The sequence below is a fragment of the Bos grunniens genome, chromosome 21, assembly GCF_055505025.1.
Source record: "Bos grunniens cultivar Pamir isolate PY7600 chromosome 21, Bosgru_T2T1.0, whole genome shotgun sequence".
Lineage (NCBI taxonomy): Eukaryota > Metazoa > Chordata > Mammalia > Artiodactyla > Bovidae > Bos > Bos grunniens.
Genome location: NC_141185.1, coordinates 16,260,649 through 16,274,771, shown reverse-complemented (window position 1 = coordinate 16,274,771; position 14,123 = coordinate 16,260,649). Strand labels below are relative to the sequence as shown.

The 14,123-nt window shown below is 39.5% G+C and overlaps 1 protein-coding gene across 1 annotated transcript; it reads right to left on the bottom strand.

Annotated features, from left to right (window-relative positions):
• Nucleotides 1–10,555: 10,555 nt before the first annotated feature.
• Nucleotides 10,556–13,388, bottom strand: FSCB (fibrous sheath CABYR binding protein). Its single transcript, XM_086363377.1, has one exon. It carries the CDS (start codon nt 13,162–13,164, stop codon nt 10,756–10,758), a length of 2,409 nt encoding a protein of 802 aa, XP_086219503.1. The 5' UTR covers nt 13,165–13,388; the 3' UTR covers nt 10,556–10,755.
• Nucleotides 13,389–14,123: the final 735 nt, after the last annotated feature.

Here is a 14,123-nt window from a genome sequence, read left to right as displayed (position 1 = left end):
ATCAAGGGTAGTCTCCTTTACTTAAAGACAATTTATTACAGCTATTTATCACAAGTTCAAAATACCATCACAACAACACTTGGATAAGTATTTGATTAAATAACAGATACTATAGCCTAGCTAAATCAACAATAATATTAGCCATTCAACCATATAACACTTCCCTCAATCTTTTTCTGGGCATAAATGGGATTACACATACAAATCCTATGATAGAAACTAACAAATAAAAGCATTTCGAAAGAAGTTTCTTGTGTCAAATTAAACTGCCATTCTAATAACCAAGAGTTTATTATTAAATTTTAAAATGTTTACTTATATGCTATTATAAAAGGAGACTACAACATTTACACATTCACAGAGATATGCTTAGTTTTGCCAGTTCACTTATGTGTAGTTGACTTCACAAAGAAATCTTGGGTTCTGCTCTGAGGGACCAGATCAAGATGGCAGAATAGGAGGATATGGAGCTCACCTCCTCCCATAAATACATCAAAAATACATCTACATGTGGAATGCTTCTCACAGATTACCTGGTGAATACTGGCAGATGATAGTATAAAACTCAAATTGCAGTAAAGATCACCACATACCCAGCTAGGATGAAAGAGAAAGAAAAAAGGAATTGGAATGGGAGCGTGTATGCTGGGAAAGAGCTGTGAAAGAAGAGAGGTTCCCTGGCCCTGGGAAGCCCCTTCACTGGTGGGGACATGAGCTGGAACAGAAAGGGAGCTTCAGAGGCTCAGAGGAGAGTGCGGCAGCCACCTTGCAGCAAGCAGAACAGAGAGAGACCAGAACAAAGGGACCATGCCACCTTTCTGCACTCCCCAGCCTGAGACAAAGTCTGTGAGTGTGTGCAGGGGCTGGGTGCTGAAATTCAGGCTTCAGAGGACACACACGGAGAGAGGACTGGGGTTGGCTGAAACCTGAAGAGGGCAGAGTATGGCCCAAGCTACATACGACTGAGGGTATGTGCAGAAAGGAGCTGAGGTTGATCGTTGAAGCCTCGTTATTAATGCAAGCATTCAAAGGGAGGGGCAAGGCACACCATAGCAGCCTCATTTTCAATCACAGTGAGCATGGCTCCGCCTCTGCAAGTTCTAGGAGCAGGCAAGTGCTTGCCCACACATGGAAGCAAGGCTGAAATTTGAGCTCTCTTCCCACATGGTCGTACAATATACAGATTTATGCCACCACCACCAGGACCAGTTTAAACTCAGCACCTGTGGGACATCTGAACAGAATACTCATGTTCCTATGGCTAAGGCCAGTCCAGTATTAGCACCCATGGGCCGGGTCACAGCCTGGGCTGCTTCTGTAGCTCCCAAGGTGCATCCAGGTGCGTGACTGCTGTGATCCTGGTACCTGACTCAGTGGATCTGGGCGGGTGGTTTTGTGACCACACCAGGGCCTACTGCCTGCCTTTCCATGACTGAGGAGAGGTTGAGGATGGTGTCAACAGCAGTGTACTTTGTCAGCCCGTACAACGGGTGGCAGGCAACACGAGCGCACACACTTCCCATTGGAAATCTCCTGCAGGGGAAGGCTCAGTGGCTCCTCTCCCAGCAGGAGTGCTCCAGTCCCACCTACCTCACAGTACAGCTCAGAAGGGAATCTGGGGTCTTGTACACCAACAACTGGGGAGTCGAACCTGCCCCTGCTAGGACTGTGACAATCACAGAGCAAAGAGGAAGCCTCTCTCGATATCCACGGCAAGTATATTCACCACAGCAGTCATACCCTCTATCAAAGGGGAAACAACCAGCATACACTGAGGAAAAATGCAGCAGATATCCTTACTAAAAACAGCTTTTGCACCAAAAATATTAGACACATGGGGCTACATGGGGATGCAACCCTCCATGATCACAGTAGATAAATGTTTCCCCTAAACTCATAGAGACAGAGAAAATAAGTAATATGAAGAAACAGAGGAACCACTCCCAACTAAAAGATTAAGAGAATTCCCTTGAAAGAACAAATGATGAAACAGTTCTCTTCACTCTAATAGACACTGGTTTAAAAGGAGGTAATAAAAAATTATGAAGGAATTAAGAAAGGCTATTGATATAAATGCAGATTACTGTAAAAAGGAACTAGAAACTATAAAAAGGAACCAAGTAAAATTAGAAAACTCATTTGCTGAGACGAAAGCTGAGCTAAAGCCTAGGCATAGCAAACTGAATAATGTAGAAGAACAAATAAGTGATCTGGAAAATAAAATAATGAAAATTATCCAATTAGAACAGAAGACAGAAAGACAAATGAAAAAAAAATCAAAGCAACATATGAGACCAATGCAATAATAAAAAGCATGACAATCATTCATAGTTGAGATCCCAAAAGGGGAAGAAAGAGAAAGGGGGATCAAAAATGCATTTGAAAAAATTATGCCTGAAAACGTCCCAAACTTAAAGAAGGAAACAGATATCCAGGAGCAGGAAGCACAGAGAGTACCAAACAAGATGAACTCAAACAAGACCTACAATAAGACATACTATAGTTAAAATGGCAAAAGTTAGAGACAATTCTAAACGCAACAAGAGAGGGGACTTGCCTGGTGGTCCATTGGCTAAGATTCTGTGCTCCCAATGCAGGGGGCCTGGGTTTAATCCCTGGGCAAGGAACTAGATCCCACATGCCACAATCAAGATTGAAGATTCCACGTGCCATAGCTAAGGCCTGGCACAGCCAAATAAATAAAAATTTTAAAAAAATAAATGCAGCAAGAGAAAAACAAAGAGTTAGCTAAAAGGGATATCAGCTGATTTCTTTACAGAAAAGTTGCAGGCCAGAAGGGAGTGGCCAGATATATTCAAAGTCCTAAAAGGGAAAAACATGCAACTTAGGATACTCTACCCAGCAAGATTATCATTTAGAATAGAAGGATAAATAAAGAGTTTCTCAGATAAGCAAATAGCTGATGGGACACTGCTCTATAACACAGGGAGCTCAACTTGGCGCTCTGGGATGATCTAGAGGATCAGCTCAAAAAGGAGGGGATATATGTGTTCTTATAGCTGATTTATATTGTTGCACAGCAGAAACCAACACAACACTGTAAAGCAGTTATGCTCCAATTAAAAATAAATTTAAAAAAAACAAAAGAATATAACAACGCTAAACCTAGCCTAAAAGTAATACTGAAAGGTCTTCTCTAAATAGAAAATAAGCAAGAATCTATAGGAAAGAGAAAATTATAATTGGAAAGTAAATCACTTAAATAAGCCACTACACAGATTAAAAAATAAAAAAATGTTTATGAAAGTGAGGATAACTACAGTGAATAGCAAAAGCATAAAAATGATTATATAAAAGAGTACATCAAAATCATAAAATGTGGAGGAGGAGAGTAAGAAAATGTAGATCTTTTTCTAGAATGTGTTTGGGCCTATATGATTACCAGTCTAAAGCAAGTAGATATAATAATGGATTAACATAATTGAAAAACATGATAACCACAAATCAAAATCATACAGTAGATTAACAAAAAAAAAAAAAAAAGAGAGAGAGAGAGAAAAAAAAAAAAAAAACAAGCATAAAACAGAAGAAAATCATCAAACCACAAAATGAGGGTCTCCTGAGGAGACAGGCGACAGCTGTGGCTCACGGTGGGGACAAGGACACTGATGTCAAGAAGTACTGTGCTTAGCTGATCAGTCATGTTTGACTCTTTGCAGCACCATGGACTATAGCCTGCCAGACTCCTTTGTTCATGGGATTCTCCTGGCAAGAATATTGGAGTGGGTAGCCATTCCCTTTTCCAAGGAATCTTTCTGACCCAGAGATAGAACCCAGGTATCCTACATTGCAGGCAGATTCTTTATCATCTGAACCACCGGATAACAAAGTCAGACATACTGGACTGAGGAGTATTAACTGGCATGATCTCTCCTGGGGTTTCCCTTGTGGCTCAGCTGGTAAAGAGTCGCAAAGAGTCGGACGCGACTTTTTTTCCTGTAAGTGAAAATGAGCGACTTTTACTTCTGGAAACTACCATTTTGACACCAAGACCTGGTCCCACACAACATACTCAGGCTCCATTGTTAGGATGCCTCAGGCCAAACAACCAAAGGAGCAGGAACACAGCCCCACCCATCGGCAGACAGGCAGCCTAAAGTCTTCCAAACCCACAGCCACCTGGTCAGTGGACAAAGAAGATATGGTACATATATACAATAGGATATTACCCAGTTGTATAAATGAATGAAATAATGTCATGTGCAACAACATGGATGGAGTAGAGATTATCATACTAAATGAAGTTAGAGAAAAACAAACTCATATCATTTATACGTGGAATCTTAAAAAGAAAGATACAAATGAACTTACAAAGCAGAAAGCTTGCGATCCTAAAGTCTACAAGCAATAAATGCTGGAGAGGGTGTGGAGAAAAGGAAACCCTCTTACACTGTTGGTGGGAATGCAAACTAGTACAGCCACTATGGAGAACAGTGTGGAGATTCCTTAAAAAACTGGAAATAGAACTGCCTTATGATCCAGCAATCCCACTGCTGGGCATACACACTGAGGAAACCAGAATTGAAAGAGACACGGGTACCCCAGTGTTCATCACAGCACTGTTTACAATAGCCAGGACATGGAAGCAACCTAGATGTCCATCAGCAGATGAATGGATAAGAAAGCTGTGGTACATATACACAATGGAGTATTACTCAGCCATTAAAAAGAATACATTTGAATCAGTTCTAATGAGGTGGATGAAACTGGAGCCTATTATACAGAGTGAAGTAAGCCAGAAAGAAAAACACCAATACAGTATACTAACGCATATATACAGAATTTAGAAAGATGGTAACAATAACCATGTATACGAGACAGCAAAAGAGACACTGATGTATAGAACAGTCTTTTGGACTCTGTGGGAGAGGGAGAGGGTGGGATGATTTGGGAGAATGGCATTGAAACATGTATAATATCATATATGAAACAAGTCGCCAGTCCAGGTTCGATGCACAATACTGGATGCTTGGGGCTGGTACGACCCAGAGGGATGGTATGGGGAGGGAGGAGGGAGGAGGGTTCAGGATGGGGAACACGTGTATACCTGTGGTGGATTCATTTTGATATGTGGCAAAACCAATACAATATTGTAAAGTTAAATAAAAGAAAAGAAAACAAAAGAAAAAAAAAAAGAAAGCAGAAAGAGATTTGCAGACTTGGAAAATAAACTTATGGTTAACAAAGGGGAAATAGGGAAGGATAAATTAGGAAGTAGTAGAGATTAACATAAACACACTTTCATATATAAAATAGATAATCAACAAATACCTACTGTATAGCACAGGGAACTCTACTCAATACTCTGTAATAATGTATATGGGAAAGAATCTGAAAAAGAGAAGATATACATATATGTATAACTGAATCTCTTTGCTGTATCCCCTGAAACTAATACAACACTGTAAGTCAACTCTAGTCCAATATGAAATATTTTTTAAAAATTAAGTAAAAAAATAGTATATTAAGATCATAACAAATTCTGTCTTCATGTCCTCTTATTACAACTACAGAGACTGAAAATGCAAGAGACAACTTTGCTGGTAAACATTTCATGGATCCAGCAAGTATGCCATATTTCATGCTGGAAACTGAAAGTACATTTAGTTAAAAGGACTAAAGCAATTTCTAATATACTGGCAGTGACCAAGGAAAATTTGCATCTCAGTCAAGATACTCAAACACTGGAAACAGTGGCAGATTTTTTTTCCCTTGGGCTCCAAAATCACTGTGAATAGTAACTGCAGCCATTATATTGAAAGACACTTGTTCCCTGGAAGGAAAACTATGACAAACAGCATATTAGAAAGTAGAGATATCACTTTGCCGACAAAGGTCCATATTGTCAAAGCTATGGCTTTTCCAGTAGTCATGTACAGATGTGAGAATTGGACCATAAAGAAGGCTGAGTGCCAAAGAATTGATGCTTTCAAACTGTGGTGCTGGAGAACACCCTTGAGAGTCCCTTGGACAACAAGGAGATCAAACCAGTCAATCCTAAAGGAAATCAACCCTGAATGTTCACTGGAAGGACTGATGCTTAAGCTGAAGCTCCAATACTTTGGCCACCTGATGAGAAAAGCCGATTCATTGGAAAAGACCCTGATCCTGGAAAAGGTTGAAGGCAAAAGGAGAAGAGGGTGACAGGATGAGATGGTTGGATAGCATCACTGACTCAATGCACATGAGTTTGAGCAAACTCTGGGAGATAATGACGGACAGAGAAGCCTGGCATGCTGCAGTCCACAGGGTCGCAAAGAGTCAGACAAAATGACTGAACAAGAGTAACAACAATTCTGTTCAGAGTCCATCCTAGATAGGAATTATTTTTTTTTAATTTTATTTTTAAACTTTACAATATTGTATTAGTTTTGCCAGACATCAAAATGAATCCGCCACAGGTATAAAAAAGAAAACCCTGAACCCTCCTCCCTCCTCCCTCCCCATACCATCCCTCTGGGTCATCCCAGTGCACCAGCCCCAAGTATCCAGTATCGTGCATCGAACCTGGACTGGCGACTCGTTTCATACATGATATTATACATGTTTCAATGCCATTCTCCCAAATCTCCCCACCCTCTCCCTCTCCCACAGAGTCCATAAGACTGATCTATACATCAGTGTCTCTTTTGCTGTCTCGTACACAGGGTTATTGTTACCATCTTTCTAAATTCCATATATATGCGTTAGTATACTGTATTGGTGTTTTTCTTTCTGGCTTACTTCACTCTGTATAATAGGTTCCAGTTTCATCCACCTCATTAAAACAGATTCAAATGTATTCTTTTTAATGGCTGAGTAATACTCCATTGGGTATATGTACCACAGCTTTCTTATCCATTCATCTGCTGATGGGCATCTAGGTTGCTTCCATGTCCTGGCTATTATAAACAGTGCTGCGATGAAATTTATGTAATGTAATGAAATAAATTTTCCCCTCTATGCTTTGTGCTTTTGAAATTCAAAAAGTCCTCTCTTATCATGAAAAAATTTTAGCATACCTTACAAATATTTTTATAGTATTACCTCTAACATCTAATTTTTAATTCTTTTGGAATCATTTTGGGTGGGGGGTGCCATGCCAGCTGTGGGATCTTAGTTCCCCAACCAGGGATTGAACCCAGGCTCTCAGAGCAAAAGCACCTATCCCAACCACTGTACTCTCAGGGAATTCTTTGGGATTATCTTTTTAATGTGCTGATAGGTAGGGATACAATCTTGTTTTTATTCATATAATCAGGTAGATTATTTAATACTATATACTGAAGTAATATATCTTTTATTTTTTAAAAAAGAAACCATTCTGTCCATTAAATTAGCTAAAAATACTGTCTCCCAACAGTAATTTATATTTCTTTGATTGCTAAGTTGCACATACTTTCATATATTTATTGCTCAGTCACTCTTCTCCCATTATGAAACACTCTTCCTTGTCTCTTGCTCATTTTCTTCTATTTATGTCTTCTTGATTTGTGAGTGTTCTTTCTATTTAAAATTAAAATATTAAACTTCTTATTTTTACATAAAAAATAACAAAGTTTTGATGCAATCCATATCAAAATACCAAGTGCATTTTTTACCAAACTAGAACAAATAATTCTAAAATTTGTATGGTTACACAAGACTTCAAATAGCTAAAATAATATTGAGAAAGAGAACACAGCTGAAGGTAACATGCTCCTAGATATCAGACTAAAGCTATACTCATCAAAACAGAGGCACAGAAAGAGACACAGATCAATGAAACAGGATAGAGAACCCAGAAAGAAAAAAAAAAAAAACTTATGGTCAATTAATCTACAAGAAAGGAGGCAAGAATATACAATGGAGAAAAGACAGGCTCTTCAATAAGTAGTTCTGGGAAAACTGAACAGATGCATGTCATAGAATGAAATTAGAACTTTATCACCATACACAAAAATAAACTCAAAATGGATTAAAGACCTAAGTATAAGACTGGAAACCATAAAACTCCTAGAAGAAAACATAAGCAGAACATTCTTTGACATAGGTTACAGCAAGGTATTTTTTGGATCTGCCTCCTCAAGCAAGGAAATAAAAGCAAAAATAAACAAATGAGACCTAATTAATCTTAAAAACATTTGTGAAGCAAAGAAAACCATTGATGAAGTGAAAAGACAACTTACTGATTAGGAGAAAATATTTTCAAATGATATGACCAATAAGGGGTTAATATCCAACATATGTAAACAGTTCATACAACTCAAAAAAAAATAAAAAACAAGCAATCCAATTAAAAAAGGGGCAGATGAACTGAATAGACTTTAAAAAAAAAAAAGTACATGCTGATGGGCAACAGGGAAATGCAAATCAAAACCACAATGAGATATCACCTCACACCTGTCAGAATGGTTATTACCAAAAAGAACACAAACAACAAATGTTGGCAAGGATGTATAGAAAAGGAAACCATCATACACTGTTGGTAGGAATGTAAATTGGTGCAACCACTATGGAAAATATCATGAAGATTTCTCAAAAATTACAAATAAAACTACCATATGACATAGCCATTCCACTCCTGGGTATATATCTGAAAAAAACAAACTTACTAATTCCAAAAGATACATGCACCCCCAATTTTCATAGTACCAGTATTTATAAATGCCAAAATATGGAAACAACCTCAATGTCCATCAACAGATGAATGGATAAATATGTGGTGTGTATACACACACACACACACACACACATACATACACAATGGAATACTGCTGCTGCTGCTAAGTCGCTTCAGTCGTGTCCGACTCTGTGCGATCCCATAGACGGCAGCCCACCAGGCTCCAGCGTCCCTGGGATTCTCCAGGCAAGAACACTGGAGTGCGTTGCCATTTCATACTACTCAGTCATAAAAAGGGACTAAATTTTGCCAGAACATGGATGCACTTGCAATAACATGGGTGGACTTGGAAGGCATTGTGCTAAGTGAAATAAGTCAGAGAGAAAAAGGCAAAACTGTATGATCATTTATACGTGGAATCTAAAAAATAAGACAGACTAGTAAATACAACAACAACAACAACAAAAGACTCACACATATTGAGAAAACACTATTGGTCACCAGGGAGGAGAAGGAAGTGTAGAGGGACAAGATAAGTGTGGGGGTTAAGACAAACTCCTATGGATAAAATAAGCTACAGATATAGTCAATATTTTATAAAAACTATATTCCCAACACAGTGAATATATTCAAGATTTTATAGTAACTATAAATTGACTATAACCTTTAAAAATTGTGAAGCACTATATTATACATCTGAAACTTACATAATATTTTGCACTGGCTATATCTCAATCAAAAACAAAAGAATTTTCTTTTAAATGAACAGATATAACAAAGTAGAAACAGAGTCACAGATATGGAAAACAAACAGGTAGTTGCCAGAGGGCAGGGTATTGAGGTGATGAGAGAAATACATGAGGGAGATTAACAGGTACAAACTTCTAGCTATAAAATAAATGAATCACAGATATGAAATGCACAGTGTGGGATATATAGTCAGTAATTATATTATATCTTTGTATGGTGATGGATGGTAACTAGACTTAACTGTGATGATCATTTTGCAATGTCTAGAAATGTTGAGTCACTATGTTGTATACCAAGAATGAATATAGTTTTGCAGGTCAGTTATAACTCAAAGCCACCCAACCAAACACACACACAAACTAATAGAAACAGAGATCAGGTTTCTGGTTATAAGACATGAAATGTGGGGGAAGGGAGAATTAGATAAAGATGGTCAAAACGTATGAAAGATACAAACTAGGGATATAAAGTACATAATATAATTCATACTGTAGCATATTATTTATGAAAGAGAGTAAATCCTAAGAGTTCTCATCACAAGGAAGTTTTTTTCATTTTTTTAAATTTTATATCTATATAAGGTGATTGATGTTCACTAAACTTATTGCAGTAATCATTTCGTGATGTATATAAGTCAAATCACCATGCTGTATACTTTAAACTTAAGTAGTGCTATATGTCAATTAAATCTCAATAAAATTGGAATGTAAAAAACTAAAAAGGAATATGCCCTCAAGGCTGTCTCAGTATATTTTTGTTTATGATTATACACTTTTTAAAATACTTCATCCACTGTTAGCTTCACTGAAGTGAAGATTTTTATAAAGGAAGTGTCCTTATCCAGACGGCGAGATGTGCAAGACAGGAACGAAAACAAAAAAGAAATAATGTCTCAGAAGGAATCAAATAGAAAGAGAATAATAGACATGATGAATTTTAAGGAGAAAGAAAACACTCCATAACTTTAGATGTGTGACCAAAACTCAAGAAACTTAAAGTAGATGAGAGAACTGAAGAAAAGAAAATGCCTTTTCCACTACAAGCTACATGTAGAGAAAGAAAAAATGACTGTAGAGAATATTTTACCCTTGTCAACAGGATTTAGTGTCAAAAGGATATTTTAATTCTTTCAATTATAAAATTACTTCATTTCAAAATAGATATTTTATTACACTTTAGATTTGAATAAAAATAGTAGAGTAATTTTAAATCACTAGTTTTTATTGCTCATTTTCCAAACTATATTCCATGTCTTAGAATTTCCATTCACTTCCTTCTTCACAAAGCTCTCTCCAAATACCTTCAAATATACCTACCATTTTCTTACGTACGTACTTCCCAGAACCTCCTGGTTTCTGATTGTTAGCTTAGTTAAGATCAGACCACAGCTGAGGAGGCCGCCCCTATTCCAGTTCTATATGGATGACACCCTTTATTTCAAAAGAAACCCCTTCATTCTTGGTACCAGATGAATCTTTAGGAATAGTATCCCGTTCTAAAGGCTCTTCAGATTTTGGCTTATCATCCAAATTCCCTGATTCTAATTGTTCCACCAGGACATCTGCTTCCTTTGGAGCCTGATCTACTGGAGACACATTCTCTACCAGAGCCTCATCTGCAGGGGTTTGCTCAAATGGTGGAAGCAGAACTTCAGCAGAGGTTTCCTCTAAGGAGATTGGTGTAATAAAGGGCTCTTCAGTGAGTGAAGGCTGTTTCTCAACAGAGACCATTTCTGAAGTAGTTTCTTCAGTTGATGGAGGCTGAAGTTCAGCGGGGGCCTCTTCTGCAGGAGACTCCTCAGTGGGTGGAGATTGAACTTCTTCTGTGGCCTCTTCTGCAGGGGCCTCCTCAGCTGGTGGAGACTGAACTTCTGGGGGCTCTTCTGCAGGGGCCTCCTCAGCTGGTGGAGACTGAACTTCTGGGGCCTCTTCTTCAGGGGCCTTGTCAGCTGGTGGAGACTGAAATCCTAGGCCCTCTTCTGCAGGGGCCTCATCAGTTGGTAGAGACTGAACTTCTGAGGCCTCCTCTTCAGTGGCATCCTCAGCTGGTGGAGGCTGAACTTCCAGGGGCTCTTCTGCAGGGGCCTGCCCAGCTGGTACAGACTGAACTTCTGGGGCCTCTTCTGCAGGGGCCTCCTCAGATGGTGGAGACTGAACTTCTGGGGCCTCTTCTGCAGGAGCCTCTTCAGCTGGTGGAGATTGAACCTCTGGGGGCTCTCCTGCAGGGGCCTCTTCAGCTGGTGGAGGCTCAACTTCAGCTAGGGCCTCTTCTGCAGGGACCTCCTCAGCTGGTGGAGACTGAACTTCTGGGGCCTCTTCTGCAGGGGCCTCCTCAGCTGGTGGAGACTGAACCTCTGGGGGCTCTTCTGCAGGGGCCTCCTCAGTTGGTGGAGACTGAACTTCTGGGGCCTCTTCTGCAGGGGCCTCCTCAGCTGGTGGAGACTGAACCTCTGGGGGCTCTTCTGCAGGGGCCTCCTCAGCTGGTGGAGACTGAATCTCTGGGGGCTCTTCTGCAGGGGCCTCCTCAGCTGGTGGAGACTGAACTTCTGGGGCCTCTTCTGCAGGAGCCTCCTCAGCTGGTGGAGGCTCAGCTTCAGCTGGGGCCTCTTCTGCAGGGGCCTCCACAGCTGGTGAAAGTTGAAGTTCTGGGGTATCTTGTATAGGAGCCTCTTCAGCTGCAGGAGGCTGAACTTCAGTAAGAGGCTCTTTTAAAAGAGTCTCTTCAGATGAGGTGGCCTCTACTTTAGCAGGGGCCTCATCTCCAGCAGCCTCTTCCACTGGGGAAGGCTGTATTTCAACAAGAGACTCTTCAGCAGGAGGCTTTTCTGAAAGAGCCTCTTCAGCTGGTGTAGGCTCTACTTTAGCAGGGGCCTCATCTCCAGGAGCCTCTTCAGTGGGGGAAGGCTGTGCTTCAAGAGGAGGCTCTTCAGCTGGTGGAGGCTGAACTGCCACAGGAACCTCTTCTGAAGTAGTCTCAGCTAGTGGAAGCTGTTCTTCAGCAGAGATCTCTTCTGCAGCAGGAGGCTGTACTTCAACTGGAACATCTTTCTCATCTTCTAAAGGTACAGGAGAATCTTTTTTGGTTGGTGAAATAGACACTGTTCTGCTAATACTTGGCCGCCTAATTTCTTCATTGCTACTTGTTGTGGGTTGAAATTCAGGATGTTCACTAAGAAAAATATTCCCTGAAGATTTGCGCTTCTGTGCACCTTCCTTTGACTTTGAAAAAGAATTAGTCGGCCATCCAATAACCACTATTTCTGATTCACTAAAGTATGTCTGCTGTTCCTTGTCTAGTTTATCTTTTTGAGGAAAGTTCATCATTGTCCAGTCTCCAGTACAAGTAGTCTGCTGAGATCTGTCTATTTTGACCTGAACAGAGTATCTGTTTGGTGGAACTTCTACTTCCTGAACACTCTCTGGAAATTCAGGACCTACTTCAACAGCAGCTGGCTTTTCCTCAGGTACCACTGCTTCACAAACTAACTTGATTTCTTCTTTTTTCTCTTCTGCAATAGTTTCTGTCTGTAGAGACTTATCAGCCATATCCTGTACACGCTTTCTCTTTATCCAAGTTTGCTGAAGTTGAGAAGATACTCTATGACATTCATAGTTTAATTTGCTTCCAGGAATATTACCAATACTAAGGGCAGCTTTGGGGCCAGATGATTGTGGTATAGATAATTGTTTCTTTTTCTCTGTCACTTCAGTCTGCTGGGATTTATCTACCATGGGCTGGCTCGGTCGTCTTCTCTTTCGAATTTCTTGCCTCCCTGCCGAGATAGACTGTTCAGATTCATCCTTCTCTTCCATTTCTAAGACCGGTAGATTTCAAACTTATTAACCTTCAAGTAAATTAACCATCAGGAATGACAAATGTACAAGATACTTAAGCCTTTGCCTTCCTCATTAAAAGTTCTTCTGTTGAGCTACCTCAGGAAAAAGTTAGTTCATAAATTATTACATTCTGTACTACACTCCTGTTGGATCCCACCTCATTTAGTAAGCATCTTTCCTGTTTAATCTCTGGTATGACTAAATATAACTTCTAGAAGTTTAACTAAGAGTCTATGACATCACAGCCAATTGTCACTACAAGGTTCCATCAATGATATATCCAGAACTTTTTAACCTGATAAACAACTCACAGATGCTGGCCACAAGTGAGAAATCTACTGCTTGAAACATCAAGTTGAAAACAAGCATTTGTCTAGCAGAGGAATATGAAGTCAACTCTGGTAATGCTGCTTTGTTTTAGTTGGAGTCGATGCTTTTGAACTTTTAATTCTGTTCGCTTCATCCTACTGTAAAGACAGCTGTAATGCAGAATTCAGAATTCTGCGGTGTACTTTCATTGTTTGAGAAAACAACTGGTAACATGTGTGGCAATGTTCTATCAATATATATTCATATAATTTGAGGGAAAGTCAATATTGTTTGAAAAACTTGAGTTCTGAGGTCCATACCCATGTAAGTTCATTATCTCCTTAGTATTCAGTAACCACAGGAGCCCACTCTCAATGTTTGCATACATGCATGGCATGTTTGCCTTCTCAAATAACTTGAGATAGCCTAATTTTCAATTATCTCAGAAAATAGTTCCACCCAAAGTTTGACAAATAAAATAATGTTGAGTCTAAATACATGTCAAGTGAAAAGAAAATGCATTTTTTTGATGCAACCACTATATACTCTGCTGAATAACTACATGGGAATGAATTCCCACTGAAGATGAAATCATTTAATTGAAGCTTTGAAAAAGAGAAATCCCA